Source organism: Pecten maximus, chromosome 3 (assembly GCF_902652985.1).
Source record: "Pecten maximus chromosome 3, xPecMax1.1, whole genome shotgun sequence".
Lineage (NCBI taxonomy): Eukaryota > Metazoa > Mollusca > Bivalvia > Pectinida > Pectinidae > Pecten > Pecten maximus.
The window spans coordinates 349,271-367,913 of NC_047017.1; the positions used below are offsets into that span (position 1 = coordinate 349,271).

An 18,643-nucleotide genomic window follows, 5' to 3' on the forward strand; every position below is an offset into this window, starting at 1 on the left:
GCTAAAAAGGGTCAAATTGACTGAAATTTCAAAAATCTTCTTCTCTACTCTCAGATATGATGGAATTAAATACCCTTCATAGATAGAAAGGTCCTATGGTGCTTTACCAAAATTATGAATTTCATGACCCAGAGGTGTCACGTTAGCCCCTGGGGAGGGGGTAAACTTGACTATAGTTTATATAGGGAAATCACATTTTTGACTATAATTTGTTTGATTTTTATTGGAATGAATTCTAACTTGGTTAACATTATCAGCTTGTGATGGCAGTTTGATGGTATGCAATGTTGGCCATGACTGACCCCCAGGGACTGATGGGCGGGGCTAAAAAGGGTCAAATTGACTGAAATTTCAAAAACATTTTTTCTCAAGACCCAAATAAGGTAGAATCGCATACTCTTCATAGATGGAAGGGTCTTATGGTGCTTTACTAAAACTATGAATTTCATGACCCTGGGGTCACAAGTTTGCCCCTGGGGAGGGGTAAATTTTACCATAGTTTATATAGGGAAATCAAATTTTTGACTATAATTTGTTTGATTTCTATTGGAATTCATTCTAATTTTGTTAACATAATCAGCATGGGATAACAGCTTAATGGTATGCACATGTTGGTCCTGACTGACCCCTAGGGGCTGATGGGCGGGGCCAAAAAGGGTCATTTAAATTAACTGAAATATTTCAAATCTCATGTGACCGTTAAGGCCCATTGGCCTCTTGTTAAGGATTTGGGTTCACTTTTAGTTGTATTTGTGTACAGTTCTAGAAGAGTACATCTTTGAAGACTTGCGGTCGAGATTTGACCTAGCCTTTGCCTGGCTTTACCAGGAATATGCCAATTGTATGGGGTTCTGTGCCCCGCTGATGAAGTTAGAAAAGCCATCCCTTGCAAGCTATGATGAATGTCTCACTCGTCTTCTTGCTGGTCTCCTGGCGCGAGTGGAACTCAAGGAAGGGTAAGAACCTCTTACTATAAGGATTTCTATTCAGGGTTTCCCCAAGTAAGGACGGTGCATTAAATGTCCATAGACATCTTTAAGCATTTTGATCAAGTAACTTTGATATCGATCAGAACATCTTCTTGCAAAGTTTTTATTTTTAATATTTCAAAACATTTCATTAGGTCACCCGAGACAAATTCTCATGTGACCTATTCTAATTGCATTTTTTCATTGTTGTCCCATTGTGCGTCCTGTAAACAATTTAAACATTTTCCACTCTTTTCTGAAACCTCTGAACCAATTTGAAATTTTACAGAAATCTCCCATGGCCAAAGGTCAAATAAAAAAGGGTCTTAAGGTGCTTTACCAAAATTGTGAATTTCATTACCCTGGGGTCTCATGTTTACCCCTGGGGAGGAGGTAAACTTTACTATTATGAATAGTTGATATAGGAAAATCACATTTTTGCTGATCATTTGTTGATTTAAAATTTCTAACTTGGTTAGAATTGACTGAAATATTTCTGAATTCTTTTCAGTACATGAAGTCCAGAATATTTTATTTTCAGTAAGTGTAAATGAGAAAATAACTGGTTTGTAATGTTTACAAAACATAGAATCATGCAGTAATAGAGTGTAGGAGAAACCAATAATGTTTGGCATTAAATTAATTAATGTCTTACTTTTGAATAGCCTAGATAAGAAAAAGAGGATATTGAATGGTTTCCAATTTAATATAACATATATTTCACAAGTATACAGAATATCAATATTTTCACGAGTGCGAAGCACAAGTGAAAAGTATCAAAATATTCTGGCATACGAGTGAAATATATGTTATATTAAATGGGAAACCATTCAATTTTCTTTTTATTGCATTTTATAAACTTAAAAACAAAAATAAAAACATTGAAAAATTAATATTGTCAAAAAGAGCGGGAATTCATGACGTCATCTCTTTGTGGCGTTACTCCACGTCAACTTGACAGCGCCTTTTTGAAAGAACTGATCAACGCAATTTAAGCGTTTTCTGCTGTTATCAGAGAATCTATTGCATGAAAAGGTATTGTCAAGTTAGTATTTGTCAATAACTGGTCTGAATATTTCAGAAATACAGCAAAATATGCAATTTACCTATCTTCGCTTTGATTGGAAAACCAGCAAGTTTCAATGTGCTGAATACAAAGGTTTGCTCTGATTGGTCAAATACGAAAAAGCATAATATATTTTCACTGCAAAACTTATATTTTCACTGCAAAACTTATATTTTCACTGCAAAATCTTATATTTTCACTGCTCATCGCTGCAGTGAAAATATAAGTTTTAATAGTTGATACATTTCTATATTTCACTAGCAAAAATGCAATAATGATGTTTATTTTAACTCAAAGGTTTTTCCAACGAGTGTTAATAGAAGCCCCTGCTGTGACAGACAATGCAATTCTGATTTTGAAGAAGTATTGTTTGGATGAGGTAGGTTCCTTTATTTTTCATTTAGCTCCTTCATTTAATGATAATTAGTTTTTGATTTGGAAAGTCTTTATGGATAAGGATATGATTTTTCTTTATATAATTACTGTATACCTGGTAATTTTCGCCCCAGGTTATTTTCGCCCTTGAGCAACACAAAACATATTCGCCCCATTTAAATTCGCCCTAAATGGTTTTCAAGAAATATCCTTTTCCTCATTTGTAAAATCGAAAAATTCCGTTCAGAATTCTCAATACAGTTGCACTCGGACCACTCGGGACTTATTGAGTTCCCCAATTGTCTTACATTTCACATCTCATGCAGGATGAGATATGAAATGTAATCAGGTGTGTAACAAAGAATGTTTACCTGTGCTCAGATTTTCTTTTAGTCCCAGCTGATTCAAGTAGTATCGGGTATACATGGGTGACTTTAAGAATACACAACAATTGTAAGTTCACCGTGCCGTGACTAATGACTGACCAGTGTTTCTCTTGTTCACATGTACATACATGTACATGAAAGGAAGCCACAATTAAGCGATGGTGAACTCATAAAAATAGTCTTCTCCATGGCAGGAATTTGATGCCACTCTGTATTTCAATTTTAGCTCACCTGGACCGAAGGTCCGGTGAGCTTATGCCATGGCGCGGGGTCCGTCGTCCGTCCGTCCGTCCGTCCGTCAACATTTGCTTCAAATCGCTACTAGTCATAAAGTTTTTATTGGATTTTGACCAAATTTGGCCAGAAACGTCCTTGGCAGAATGGGAACAGATTTTGCATAAATGGTGACTCTGACCCCTGAGGGGCCAAAGGGGCGGGGCCCAATAGGGGAAATAGAGGTAATTCCTTTAAATCGCTACTAGTCATCAAGTTATGAATGGATTTCAACCCAATATGGTCAGAAACATCCTTGGGAGAAGGGGAACAGATTTTGCATAAATGGTGATTCTGACCCCCGAGGGGCCAAAGGGGCGGGGCCAAATATGGGAAATAGAGGTAATTCCTCTAAATCTCTACTAGTCATAAAGTTATGAATGGATTTGAACCCAATTTGGTCAGAAACATCCTTGGGGGAAGGGGAAGAGATTTTACATAAATGGTGGCTCTGACCCCCGAGGGGCCAAAGGGGCGGGACCCAATAGGGGAAATAGAGGTAATTCCTTTAAATCACTACTAGTCATCAAGTTATGAATGGATTTCAACCCAATTTGGTCAGAAACATCCTTGGGGGAAGTTGAAGAGATTTTGCATAAATGGTGATTCTGACCCCCGAGGGGCCAAAGGGGCGGGGCCAAATATGGGAAATAGAGGTAATTCCTCTAAATCTCTACTAGTCATCAAGTTATGAATGGATTTGAACCCAATTTGGTCAGAAACATCCTTGGGGGAAGGGGAAGAGATTTTGCATAAATGGTGGCTCTGACCCCCGAGGGGCCAAAGGGGCGGGGTCCAATAGGGGAAATTGAGGTTAATTCCTTTAAATCACTACTAGTCATAAAGTTATGAATGGATTTCAACCCAATTTGGTCAGAAACATTCTTGGGGGAAGGGGAAGAGATTTTGCATAAATGGTGATTCTGACCCCCGAGGGGCCAAAGGGGCGGGGCCAAATATGGGAAATAGAGGTAATTCCTCTAAATCTCTACTAGTCATCAAGTTATGAATGGATTTGAACCCAATTTGGTCAGAAACATCCTTGGGGGAAGGGGAAGAGATTTTGCATAAATGGTGGCTCTGACCCCCGAGGGGCCAAAGGGGCGGGGTCCAATAGGGGAAATTGAGGTTAATTCCTTTAAATCACTACTAGTCATAAAGTTATGAATGGATCTGAACCCAATTTGGTCAGAAACATCCTTGGGGGAAGGGTAACAGATTGTGCATAAATGGTGACTCTGACCCTGAAGGGGCCAAAAGGGCGTGGCCCAGTGGGGGAAATAGAGGTAATTCCTTTGAATCGCTACTAGTCATAAAGTTATGAATGGATTTTAACCCAATTTGATCAGAAACATCCTTGGGGGAAGGGGAACAGATTTTGCATAAACGGTGACTCTGACCCTAAAGGGGCAAAAAGAGCGGGGCCCAGTGGGGGAAGTAGAGGTAATTCCTTTGAATCGCTACTAGTCATAAAGTTATGAATGGATTTGAACCCAATTTGGTCTGAAACATCCTTGGGGGAAAGGGAACAGATTTTGCATAAATGGTGGCTCTGACCCTAAAGGGGCCAAAAGGGCGGGGCCCAGTGGGGGAAATAGAGGTAATTCCTTTGAATCGCTATTAGTCATCAAGTTATGAATGGATTTGAACCCAATTTGGTCAGAAACAGGGGAAGAGATTTTGCATAAATGGTGACTCTGACCCCCGAATGGCCAAAGGGGTGGGGCCCAATAGGTGAAATAGAGGTAATTCCTTTAAATCGCTAATTCCTTTAAATCGTCTGGACTTCATTAATCTTTAAACCAGTTCGGATTCCCACACTATAACCATATATAGCATTGTTAGAGTTTTACAAATAAAACAAATTGAATATGACCATTATTTTGACATTTGGTCTAATCCAACCAGGTGAGCGATACAGGCCCCATGGGCCTCTTGTTATTATAACCGGACTACATAATTTTAAAAGAATGACTGAATTTTTAAAATAACTTAGTATGTATCGTTTTTTAATTGAAAATGCTAAGCCTAGTACGTGATTTTACAGTTGAAAAGTAAAAAGGTATGTTTGTGATGTGACTACACTTGGCCCATATACTATGGTTTATAAATCCTTCAATTCAGCTTGAAATTTTCGCCTTCATCTTAAATCCGCCCTATCTTCAAAGGCGAAAATAGCAAAAATTAAACGGGGGCAAAAATTACCAGGTATACAGTATAACAATATGGTCCAAATAAGTACAGTCGAACCTGTCTATAAAGGACACCTAAGGGACAAGGCAAAAGTGTCCTTTATAGAGAGGTGTCCTTTATATAGAGGTTCAATGAGTTATGTCCCTTATAAACGAAGAAACAAACCAAAAGTCTGTTTATAGTACACTATATATCTCTTGATTAATTATATTTAAACACATAAACAAATGAATAAAAGACAAATGATTAAAGAGAAATGCTTAATTAATTTTCAATCATTCAATTGACACAAAAATTGAAGTTGATATATTTAGTAATTTATATTAAGCCTATAGTTTCAAAAAAAGATCTTCACAATATCATACTATACTGAATATCTATTCAGATAAATACTCAACATAGTAAAAAAGTAAAGGTAATTCTCATCATAGTAAAACAATTTTCATTAATCATCAATATTTTGGAAAATAAATATGTTTGAAATCTCTTTTCTATTACAACATTAACTCTTTATAAAAGAAAGTGCATTTTCCTCTGTTAATAATAATCCCTGAGCATTTATTTTGAGATATATTTTCTGAAATCCATGTAGGGATTTAATTTAATAAATACCGTTTTCTGGTTCAGTCAATTAGTATAGTGTATACAAAGACACTCGGAACTCTTCAGCTGTCCTTAACATGTTGCATAGTCATATTCCAAGGAGTTCCGAGTGTGAGAAAATGGCGGCTGACAACCATGTGCTTGCCAGTTGCGCCCTGTCAGATTTGCATACGGTTGATTTTGGAAGTAAAACAATTATGACAGACATAACTATTGCTTTGTCCCTCTTTTGTTGGTCTTGATAATGATTTAATTACCCCCTGACCATTCGTGTTGTCTATGCCATGGTTGATTATGGCTAAGATTACCAGTGGGGTGGAGTAAACAAACACCTCTGCCGATGGCGATCGGTCACTCTCTTGTAATTACTGCCCATTGTTACAGCAACTTACAGGACAATTAGTGACTGATGAAGTGGCTTCCTAAGTTAGCATTGCTGCCAGGGGAGTTGAGTAATTAAGGCTCTGCTTGTTATTTAGAAACGTTTTACACACAAATATCAACACAGCTATGGTTTCATGTGTCCGTTATACAGACTTTTTAACAACTTTACGACCAAAAAGAGTGTCCGCTTTAGGAAGGTGTCCGCTATATACATGATATTTATATAGTGATTTTCATTGGGGATTCCTGGAACTGTCCGTTATAGACAGGTGTCCGTTATAGACAGGTGTCCATTATAGACAGGTGTCCGCTATAGACAGGTGTCCACTATATAAGGGTGTCCGCTATTACAGGTGTCCGTTATAGACAGGTGTCCGTTATATAAGGGTGTCCGTTATTACAGGTTTGACTGTATAACTATATGGTCCCCGACTCCCAGGGGACTGAGGGGTGCTGCCAACAGGGGGCAAATTGTCTGAAATTTTAAAACTCTTCTTTTCAACACCACATCAGGTAGAATCAAATAATCTTCTAAGATGAAAGGGTCTTAATGTGCTTTACCGAAATTGTGAATTTTATGACCTTGGGGTCTCACGTTTGCCCCTTGGGGGAGGGTAAGCTTTACTATAGTTTATATAGGGAAATCACATTTTTGACTATAATTTGTTTGATTACCATTGGAATTAACTTTAACTTGATTAGAAATATCACCATGGAATGACAGTTTGACAGTATGTATGTGCATGTTGGACCAGACTGACCCCAAGCAGTTGATGGGCAGGGTTAAATTTACAGAAATATTTCAGAACTAAGGTGACTGTTAAGGCCCATGGACTTCTTGTTGAAAATTCTTCGGACAGTTGTAAATTTACCTAGTATGGACATTTGTTTTAAATAATAACCTTACACAGTTGTTTCCAAGTATAACAATATATAGTTATATAATTCTTTAATACCAATTGCAAGTTGTACACAAGAATCTTGAAATTTCCGAAATATAAACAACTACAACTGCTTTATCATTCAAATACTTAATTTGAACAAAGTTGAAAACTTACCAGGGGAAATAAAACAGTAATAATAAAAACTATTGTGTGTTCAGAACCGTGTGGTGGCAGGTATGAATACACTAAAGGAGCTGATCCTGACTCGCCCAGTTCACAGACACCGCTTCCTCAATGTCATGCTGGAGTCCTGCTCTCATGACAAACCAGAGGTGAGTGAGAGGTCACAATCCTATGGCCTTTTATTTTAATCATACTTATCAGTTCTTCAGTCGTTCAACATGGGCATAAATCTTTTGTAGACCTGTAGATGTTGGCTGATTATTATCCCCTCGCGACGAAAGTCGGGGAGGGGATATAGCGTTCCGTTCGTACGTAAGTATGTAAGTACGTAAGTACGTAAGTACTAGGTACGTATGTTCACTTTTTGTCAGCGCTCTTGCAACTTCATTTCTGAACGGATTCTGACCAAACTTCATATATGGGTCCAGCATGGGAATACCTCGAACGAGTTCGTGTTTCAGGGTGCCACGGTCAAGGTCAAGGTCAGCGTTACTATTTATAGAAAATCTTTGTCAGCGCTCTTGCAACTTCATTTTTAGCCCACCATCATCAGATGGTGGGCTATTCAAATCGCCCTGCGTCCGTGGTCCGTGGTCCGTCGTCCGTCCGTCCGTAAACAATTCTTGTTATCGCTATTTCTCAGAAAGTACTGAAGGAATCTTTCTCAAATTTCATATGTTGGTTCCCCTTGGTGCCTAGTTATGCATATCGCATTTTGAGACCAATCACAAAACAACATGGCCGACAGGCAGCCATCTTGGATTTTGACAATTGAAGTTTGTTATCGCTATTTCTCAGAAAGTACAGAAGGTATCTATCTCAAATTTCATATGTAGGTTCCCCTTGGTGCCTAGTTATGCATATTGCGTTTTGAGACCAATCGCAAAACAACATGGCCGACAGGCAGCCATCTTGGATTTTGACAATTGAAGTTTGTTATCGCTATTTCTCAGAATGTACTGAAGGGATCTTTCTCAAATTTCATGTGTAGGTTTCCCTTGTTGCCTAGTTATGCATATTGCGTTTTGAGACCAATCGCAAAACAACATGGCCGACAGGCAGCCATCTTGGATTTTGACAATTGAAGTTTGTTATCGCTATTTCTCAGAAAGTACTGAAGGGATCTTTCTCAAATTTCATAGGTAGGTTCCCCTTGCTGCCTAATTATGCATATCACATTTTGAGACCAATCGCAAAACAACATGGCCGACAGGCAGCCATCTTGGATTTTGACAATTGAAGTTTATTATCGCTATTTCTCAGAAAGTACTGAAGGGATCTTTCTGAAATTTCATATGTAGGTTCCCCTTGGTACCTAGTTATGCATATTGCGTTTTGAGACCGATCGGAAAACAACATGGCCGACAGGCAGCCATCTTGGATTTTGACAATTGAAGTTTGTTATCGCTATTTCTGAGAATGTACTGAAGAGATCTTTCTCAAATTTCATATGTAGGTTCCCCTTGGTGCCTAGTTATGCATAAAGCATTTTGAGACCTATCGGAAAACAACATGGCCGACAGGCAGCCATCTTGGATTTTGACAATTGAAGATTGTTATCGCTATTTCTCAGAAAGTACAGAAGGGATCTTTCTCAAATTTCATATATATGTTCCCCTTGGTGCCTAGTTATGCATATTGCATTTTGAGACCAATAGGAAAACAACATGGCCGACAGCCAGCAATCTTGGATTTTGACAATTGAATTTTGTTATCGCTATTTATCAGAAATGGCTGAAGGGATCTTTCTGAAATTTCATTTGTAGGTTGCCCTCTGTGCCTAGTTATGCATATTGGATTTTGAGACCAGTCAGAAAACAACCTGGCCGACAGGCAGCCATCTTGTATTTTGACAATTGAAGTTTGTTATCGCTATTTTACAGAAGGTACTGAAGGGATCTTTCTCAAATTTCATATGTAGGTTCCCCTTTGTTCTGTCGTATTGCATTTTGGGACCAATCCGAAAGCAACATGGCCGACAGACAGCCATTATCGCTAAATCTTAAATTTTATATATAGGTTCCCCTTGTTTGAAAAGTACTAGAGGGCTGTTTCTGAATTTACACAGATTAGTAAGACTTAGAGGAAGGGAAAAGTAGAGAAAAGATCAATCTGACATGGAACCTATAAAGATCATTCAATGGTGGGCACCAAGATCCCTCTGGGATCTCTTGTTGAACGGATCCTGACCAAACTTCATATATGGGTCCAGCATGGGAAGACCTCGAACGAGTTCGTGTTTCAGGGTGCCAAGGTCAAGGTTAAGGTCACCGTTACTATTTATAGAAAATTTTTGTCAGCACTCTTGCGACTTCATTTCTGAACGGATCCTGACCAAACTTCATATATGGGTCCAGCATGGGAATACCTCGAACGAGTTCGTGTTTTAGGGCGCCAAGGTCAAGGCCAATGTCACCATTACTATTTATAGAAAATCTTTGTCAGCGCTGTAATGCGACTTCATTTTTGAACGGATCCTGACCAAACTTGATAAATGGGTCAAGCATGGCAATACCTCAAACAAGTTGGTGTTTCAGGGCGCCAAGGTTAAGGTCAAGGTCACTGTTACTATTTATAGAAAATCTTTGTCAGCGTTGTTGCGACTTCATTTTTGAATGGATCCTGACCAAACTTCATATATTGGTCCAGCATGCGTAACCAGATACTGTTGAATGCATAACAATATATACCATATTTATCTGGCAATGAGCCCATGCCTGATAATAAGCCCATTCATGTCTATTGCAGTTCAGTGGAAATGACAACTGATGTTATTTCAATGTCCTGCAATAACCCCACCCCCCATTTTGCGTCAGAGTTCATGTGTTAGCAGGCGAGGGGATTTGTATCGTTTGCGATGCCTTGTTTTGTATTCCATCTTTGCTAACAGATTTGACTAAATAGAATAAAGTTCAACCAAAATGTTTAATAGAAAGCTATTCTCCCAGTCATGTTCTACCATTTTCCTGGTTATTGCACAAGCGTGATAATATTGTTCTGTTATACAGGTGAGAAACACGGCAATCCGCTTCACGAAGAAGTTATATGAGAAACCACAGATAGCCACACATATAGAGGTAAGCACAATGTTTTGATGGGTTAGTCTTCTCTACCGATAACAATCTTTAAACTGATGAAAACTGCATCCAGGGTAGGAGTTGGCCTCTGGACGACAGTTCTAGTTTTGAGTCTGATCCGGGAAATAAAATGGCTGCCAGCTGGCCATCTTGGATTTTGACAGCTGCTGTTTGTAATCTCTATTTCTTGGAAACTACAGAGGGATATTTCTCAAACTTCACATGTAGGCTCCCCTTTGTCCATAGCTGTGATTAGATTTTAGGTCTGATCTGGAAACAAGATGGCCGACAGGCAGCCATCTTGTATTTTGATAATTGAAGTTCGTTATCACATGTTGGAAACTAAAGAAAGGATATTTCTCAAACTTCACATGTAGGTTCCTCTAGTTTTTCCACACTTAAACAAGGAGTCAGCTGATCGAAGGTCAAGGTCACTGGGTCAGAGTCCAAGGTTCACATTTTGAATCCTTTTACTGTTGAACATTTTGTGAAGATGTTATGAAGCAAAGTAGTCGGAATTAAACGAGGAGTCGTCTGACTAAAGGTGACTGGGTAAAATGTCAAGGTCAGATTTTGTATCGTTTTGCTTATGTATATTTTGTCATGACATCACGAATCAAAATTGTTCAGAATTAAACAAGGAGACAACTCACCAAATGTTTAGGTCATGGTGTAGAGGTCAAGGTCTCTGGGTCAGAATCCTAGATAACTTTTAAGGATGACCTACAGCCATCGTGCTCCGTCCACCATCGTCCACCGTCAGACTTTTACTAGTTAAAATACCCGAAACTCATCTAGAATTATTCCTATCTAATAAAGGCTGAATCTGGGTCTTCTATGTGTTTGTTATTTACGGGGGTTATCAATTATTAAACTTTCAAGATAATGACTGATAAGAGAGCTGGTGATGAGAAAGCAATTAAACCTGTCTCACACATGTAATAGACTTTTACAGGCACATCTGGTTTTATTAGCCCACCATCATCAGATGGTGGGCTATTCAAATCGCCTTGCGTCCGTGGTCTGTGGTCCGTGCGAAAGAACTGAAGGAATCATTCTCAAATTTCATATGTAGGTTCCCCTTGGTGCCTAGTTATGCATATTGCATTTTGGGACCAATCGGAAAACAACATGGCCGACAGGCAGCCATCTTGGATTTTGACAATTGAAGTTTGTTATCGCTATTTCTCAGAAAGTACTGAAGGGATCTTTCTCAAATTTCATATGTAGGTTCCCCTCAGTGCCTAGTTATGCATATTGCATTTTGGGACCGATCGGAAAACAACATGGCCGACAGGCAGCCATCTTGGATTTTGACAATTGAAGTTTGTTATCACTATTTTACAGAAAGTACTGAAGGGATCTTTCTCAAACTTTTTTTTAAGTTCCCCTTGGTCTGTAGTTCTGCATATTGCATCTTGGGACCAGTAGGAAAACAACATGGCCGACAGGCAGCCATCTTGGATTTTGACAATTGAAATTTGTTATCGCTATTTTACAGAAGGTACTGAAGGGATCTTTCTCAAATTTCATTTGTAGGTTCCCCTTGGTCCCTGGTGTTGCACTTTGGGACCAATCCGAAAACCACATTGCCGACAGACAGCCATTATCGCAAAATCTTAAATTTTATATATAGGTTCCCCTTGTTTGAAAAGTACTAGAGGGCTGTTTCTGAATTTACACAGATTAGTAAGACTTAGAGGAAGGGAAAAGTAGAGAAAAGATCAATCTGACATGGAACCTATAAAGATCATTCAATGGTGGGCGCCAAGATCCCTCTGGGATCTCTTGTTAAAGATCTTCCAGAAAATCCAGATCCTTTTGACTTCTTAAATTTATTATTTGATGAGAATATATGGGATTTCCTAGTTATTCAAACAAACAAATATGCCAGAGAAAAGATTTAGGCTGGGCTGAAAACCAATGCACATTTACAACATTGGTTTGATGTGACAAAAGACTTGATGAAACTTTTTATCAGTCTCGTTGTAGCAATTGGGCTCACAAGAAAATCTTATATAAATTCCTACTGGTTCACTGATATTATAGTTGTCCCCCTATTTATGACCACTCTCAAGAACAACCACCCCATGTATGCGACCAAGTTTCTCGTTCATCAACGTTTTTCCAACAATAAATTACCCATTTTAAAACGACCATCTTGCCAAACCTGACCAACGACTGCTTAATCATGTCCCAAAAACGTGAAATGTACTTTGGTTTCCCTATCATAAACGACCAAGATTCTGGCAAGAGAAATCACATTTTTGACTATTATTTGTTGGATTTGTATTTGGAATTCATTCTAATTTGGTTAACATTATCAGCATGGGATGACAGTTTGATGGTATGCACATGTTGGCCCTGACTGATCCAAAGGGGCTGATGGGTGGGTCAAAAAGGGTCAAATTGACGGAAATTTCTAAAATCTTCTTCTCAAGACCCAAATTAGGTAGAATCAAATACGCTTCATAGATGGAAGGGTCTTAAGGTGCTTAACCAAAATTGTGAATTTCATTACCCTGACTCATAAATATCATTCAATGATGGGCACCAAGATCCCTCTTGGATCTCACTAGCTAGCTAGCTTGTTTTTTAAATCCAATAATGTTTCTCTTTGTCAAATTTTAAGTGAAGGAATTTTGATGAATCTTGGGCCAGACTTATTGTACAGTCAAACCTGCTCTAGCGACGGCCTATATATAACAACCGCCTATTTTCAGATACACCATGATACCACGATATAACATCCCTCTGTATAATGACCACCTGTCTAATGTGACTAACGACCGGTGATTTTGGAACAGTGGTCGCTTATTTGTTTTCTACAGTGACCGATTTCTGTCGGCCATTTTCTGCTCTCAGCAGTCATCCATCACAGAAAACTCAGACACTGGCCTAATTGTGTAAACAAACGACCCCCACCACCTGTTATAGTTACTGTAGCTACCCTAGTCTGGGGTGAGAGAGGAGTCGGTCACCATGCGTATCAGTGTGGATACATTAAAACTGTGCCAAGGTGGCTAAATTCCTTTGACACGGTCAGTTAACATTGTGATTACAACTAGGATACATCACTTTAAGAATACACACTGGTCATGTCTGTCAACAAGATTTACCCTCGTGAAAGCCAATAATGCCTTTCTTAATCGTAGCTAATCATTACTAGCATATGTACTGTCGCCATCTTTAAATGGACAATGATATATTTAAAAGTTGGAAACTGCCACAAAAATCCTGGTTTCAAAAAAAACAATTTAAGTTGCTTGTTTAATATCACCACATAACAAGTAATACAAAACATAATTAATTAATCATTGTATAATTTTTATTTAAGAAAGAAAGGGAGATAATTTGATAAATACATTTGAGAAATATTTCAGAACAAAATATAAAATTGGTTTCTTTATCCATTAGACAAATGGAAATGCCTTTTCAATAAAGATTTAAACCTGAAGATTTATCAAAAAATAAATAAATGAAAAATGTGTGCATTGATTTTACTTCTGAAAATATTGAAACTGACTGGTCACTGAATGCCCTGTTAAATAACAGCTATTTCATGTAAACTATTCGGTGTGAAAATATTGACCTGTCTGTAAAGACAGCCTGTTTATATTCTGAAATCCTGTCTAATCTGACCAATGTGATGCTCCACGAGGTATGAGATTGGATAGGTTTTGTGCACCGATATTAACGGTGGACACCAGACCGTTGACAGTATCTGCTATCAGCAGGCTAATACGTAGTTTGGTGGCACAGTTAGAAAGTTATAGTTAAGTATGCGCACAAGTTTGTTGAAAAGATGCTGTGGGCACAATGCATGGAGATTTCTGAAAGTATCAGCCATGCATGAACATGCACATACAAAATGTACGTACATCCAGATCTGTAGCTGCGTCTCCTTTGCGTGGCTGTGTAGGATGACACACATCTAACTGACAGACCAATACTCCTAAGCTTAGGAGCAACTTTCCTACCTATTAGGCTGCTGATATCATCAATGGTCTTGTGTCCACCACTGTATGGGAAACTTCAAGTTTTCAGAAAACTAATACATTATTTTATCATGATTTCAGGAATATGCCTCTAAAATGTTGAAATATCTACTACTGCCTAAACCTCCAAGTGAGATGTTTCCTCGGTCTAAATCAGGTGAGAGAGTTACAAACATAATGTCAGAAAAACATTCCTGGATTTCAGATCTAAACATAAAAATTAACAAACAAAAAACATTTACAAAGATGCATCGGTGTGATATCCTTGATGGGCTATACATTCTAAGCCTTAAATGTCATACAGTAAAATCTAGGTAATATTTAAAGGTACGTATTTAGTGTAGTTTCTTGGGTACTGGTACTGTAGATAAATATCTTTATTTCATAATGAAGCCATAAGCAGGAAAAATCAGTGTTCCCTATATTAGTCCAGTCATACAAGAACAACAAGTTTATTCTCTGAAACCACAAAGTCAGTTTAACTAGCTGCTTCATTTAAACTGTTGATTGAGACACTGTCAGTAGTTATGTTCCTTAAGCTTGTGTTGTTCTGACTAATTGCTTTTTGGTTACAGGTGATCTGCCGCAATCCTGGATTGAGGATATCATTAAGATGTGTCTGTACCTGTACCTTGGCCTGTTGCCAAGCAACCATAAGCTAATCCATGAGTGAGTACTGCCTAATTTGTGATTAAGCCAACCTCCTTCAAAACATACATACCTATCATATGTCTATAAAATAGGTTTGTGCATACCAGGACTTAAGTTTATATGTTAAGGCAAGTAAAAAAAAAAATCCAGTGAAAAATGATTCATTTTATCCATTTTATACTGCAGAGGAATACACCGCACATCAATATCCCTGAGGAAATATAACTGTAATATACTTGTCTGGTCTGCTACCTTTCCTTCCAAGTTTCTGTGGTAACTAATTTTGGCATTTTTATGGATTGTTTGTTGACTAGGAAAAATCAGCATAATCTGTCATAGTAAAGGAACAAAAATGTTTGTGGTTTATACGTCTGTCATAGTAAAGGAACAAAAATGTTTGTGTTTTCAGATTAGCTGTGGTTTATACGTCTGTCATAGTAAAGGAACAAAAATGTTTGTATTTTCAGATTAGCTGTGGTTTATACGTCTGTCATAGTAAAGGAACAAAAATGTTTGTATTTTCAGATTAGCTGTGGTTTATACGTCTGCCACTGCTGACATCAAGAGGACCATTCTCCGTGTGCTTGAAAACCCAGTAAGAACAATGTTCCACATTCAAAACATTTTTTTTTTTTTATCTTTCATACACAATTGTTAAATTGCTTTTCCTTACTTATTTTGCAGTATTATATTAAAAAAACGCTCCTGTAATATTCCACCCTCCTATTCTTACTGAAATGGGATAGTTTGTTTAAATTTGTTCGGAATGCAAATGTTTATGCCCCTTGTAATGAAAGTTGGGGGAACATACTAGAAAATGTTGTCCAGACAACTCCTTCTAAACTTGTAAGCGATTTAAAACAAACTTCACACAAATATATAAGGATGATATGTAGATGTGCATGTGACTAATGTGATTGCCTTTTGTCCAGCATTGTGCGCCGTAATCAATTAACATTTTCAGCTTCTCCAAAACTGACATTCATTGAAATTTGGCAGGAAGCTTCAATGACGAAAGGTCAATCAAAATTGTGAATTATATGGTCCCCACCCCTCAGGGGCCTGAGAGGTAGGACCAAAAAGGGTCAAATTGACTAAAATTTCGAAAAATCTTCTTCTCAAGACCCAAATTAAATAGAATCAAATACTCTTCATAGATAGAAGGGTCTTAAGGTGCTCTACCAAAATTGTGAATTTCATGACCCTGGGGTCTCACGTTTGCCCCTGGGGAGAGGGTAAACTTAACTGTAGTTTATATCGGGAAATCACATTTTTGACTATTATTTGTTGTATTTGTATTTTAATTCATTCTACCTTGGTTAACATTATCAGCATGAGATGACAGTTTGATGGTATGCACATGTTAGCCTTGACTGACCCTTAGGGGCTGATGGGCGGGGCTAAAAAGGGTCAGATTGACTGAAATTTCAAAAATCTTCTTCTCAAGACCCAAATAATGTAGAATCAAATACTCTTCATAGATGGAAGGGTCTTAAGGTGCTTAACCAAAATTGTGAATTTCATGACCCTGGGGTCTCATCTTTGCCCCTATAGTTTATGTAGGGAAATCATATTTTTGACTATTATTTGTTTGATTTTTATTGAAATTCATTCCAACTTGGTTAACATTATCAGTATGGGATGAAAGCTTTATGGCATGCACATGTTGGCCAAAAAGGGTAAAATTAAATGAAATATTTCAAAACTCGGGTGACCGATAAGGCCCATGTGCCTCTTGTTTTCTTTGAAATCTTGGTTGCTGTGGTACCTTAATTTGTCACTATAAACAATGGCCATTGAAATATGTTTGCAGGGGATATTATATAGGGCTCTGTCCGTCTGAGAGCTTTTATGGGATGTAATTACAAAACCTTGGTCAGATGATGTAACTAAACAAAGTCTATATCAGACATATAAGATGTTTCAAAACCTTTAACCATGGCAACGCAATACTGGATTCTGTTACATCAAAACTAAGGTATTGGCCAATTTTGACCAAATTTGTTATACAGGGGTATTTGGGGGTGCTAAACAACACTGTATATGTTGTTTGCTTTGACAACTAAGCTGAAGCACAAAGTGGATTTGATTGGTCGAAATTTAATTATTGGCCTATTCTGACCAAATTTGGTGTACAGTGGTATTAACATCACTGTGTTGGCTTTCTTGCCATGACAACCAAGCTAACGTAAATAGTGGCGTCTTATTGGTTTAATTTTGATAACCCTGAAGGTATGATAAGGAGATAAGGCATGATAAGGGAATGGTACAATGTACATGTCAACAGAAATTCAAGGTCAAACATGAAATATTGAATTCACTGGGACTGAAACTACATGTAAAACAGTTGATGTATAAACAACATGTTTAGGAGGTACTAGTTATCATCAGGATGACAGATATAGTTCATTTATTTTTATCATTGTTGATATTTTTCTCAGATGCTTGATGATTAACCTCCATTCAAGTCTTTGTTTATTATATATTATAGTGCATAAACAACCTTGTTTATTATATATTATAGTGCATAAACAACCTTGTTTTTTATATATTATAGTGCATAAACAACCTTGTTTTTTATTATATATTATAGTGCATAAACAACCTTGTTAATTATATATTATAGTGCATAAACAACCTTGTTTATTATATATTATAGTGCATAAACAACCTTGTTTTTTATTATATATTATAGTGCATAAACAACCTTGTTTTTTATTATATATTATAGTGCATAAACAACCTTGTTTATTATATATTATAGTGCACAAACAACCTTGTTTATTATATATTATAGTGCATAAACAACCTTGTTTATTATATATTATAGTGCATAAACAACCTTGTTTTTTATTATATATTATAGTGCACAAACAACCTTGTTTTTTATATATTATAGTGCATAAACAACCTTGTTTTTTATTATATATTATAGTGCATAAACAACCTTGTTTATTATATATTATAGTGCATAAACAACCTTGTTTATTATATATTATAGTGCATAAACAACCTTGTTTTTTATTATATATAATAGTGCATAAACAACCTTGTTTATTATATATTATAGTGCATAAACAACCTTGTTTTTTATATATTATAGTGCATAAACAACCTTGTTTTTTATTATATATTATAGTGCATAAACAACCTTGTTTATTATATATTATAGTGCATAAACAACCTTGTTTATTATATATTATAGTGCATAAACAACCTTGTTTTTTATTATATATTATAGTGCATAAACAACCTTGTTTATTATATATTATAGTGCATAAACAACCTTGTTTTTTATTATATATTATAGTGCATAAACAACCTTGTTTATTATATATTATAGTGCATAAACAACCTTGTTTATTATATATTATAGTGCATAAACAACCTTGTTTTTTATTATATATTATAGTGCATAAACAACCTTGTTTATTATATATTATAGTGCATAAACAACCTTGTTTTTTATTATATATTATAGTGCATAAACAACCTTGTTTATTATATATTATAGTGCATAAACAACCTTGTTTTTTATTATATATTATAGTGCATAAACAACCTTGTTTATTATATATTATAGTGCATAAACAACCTTGTTT

The 18,643-nt window shown here is 36.9% G+C and overlaps 1 protein-coding gene across 1 annotated transcript in view; it reads left to right on the forward strand.

The window, feature by feature from the left end:
- Positions 1-18,643, forward strand: part of LOC117322876 (symplekin-like) — a 71,610-nt gene that overhangs the window by 33,257 nt on the left and 19,710 nt on the right. The window contains 7 exon segments of the mRNA XM_033877809.1: positions 761-956; positions 2,332-2,413; positions 7,351-7,464; positions 10,324-10,392; positions 14,472-14,547; positions 14,966-15,059; positions 15,567-15,636. Coding sequence (XP_033733700.1) covers positions 761-956; positions 2,332-2,413; positions 7,351-7,464; positions 10,324-10,392; positions 14,472-14,547; positions 14,966-15,059; positions 15,567-15,636 — 701 coding nt within the window.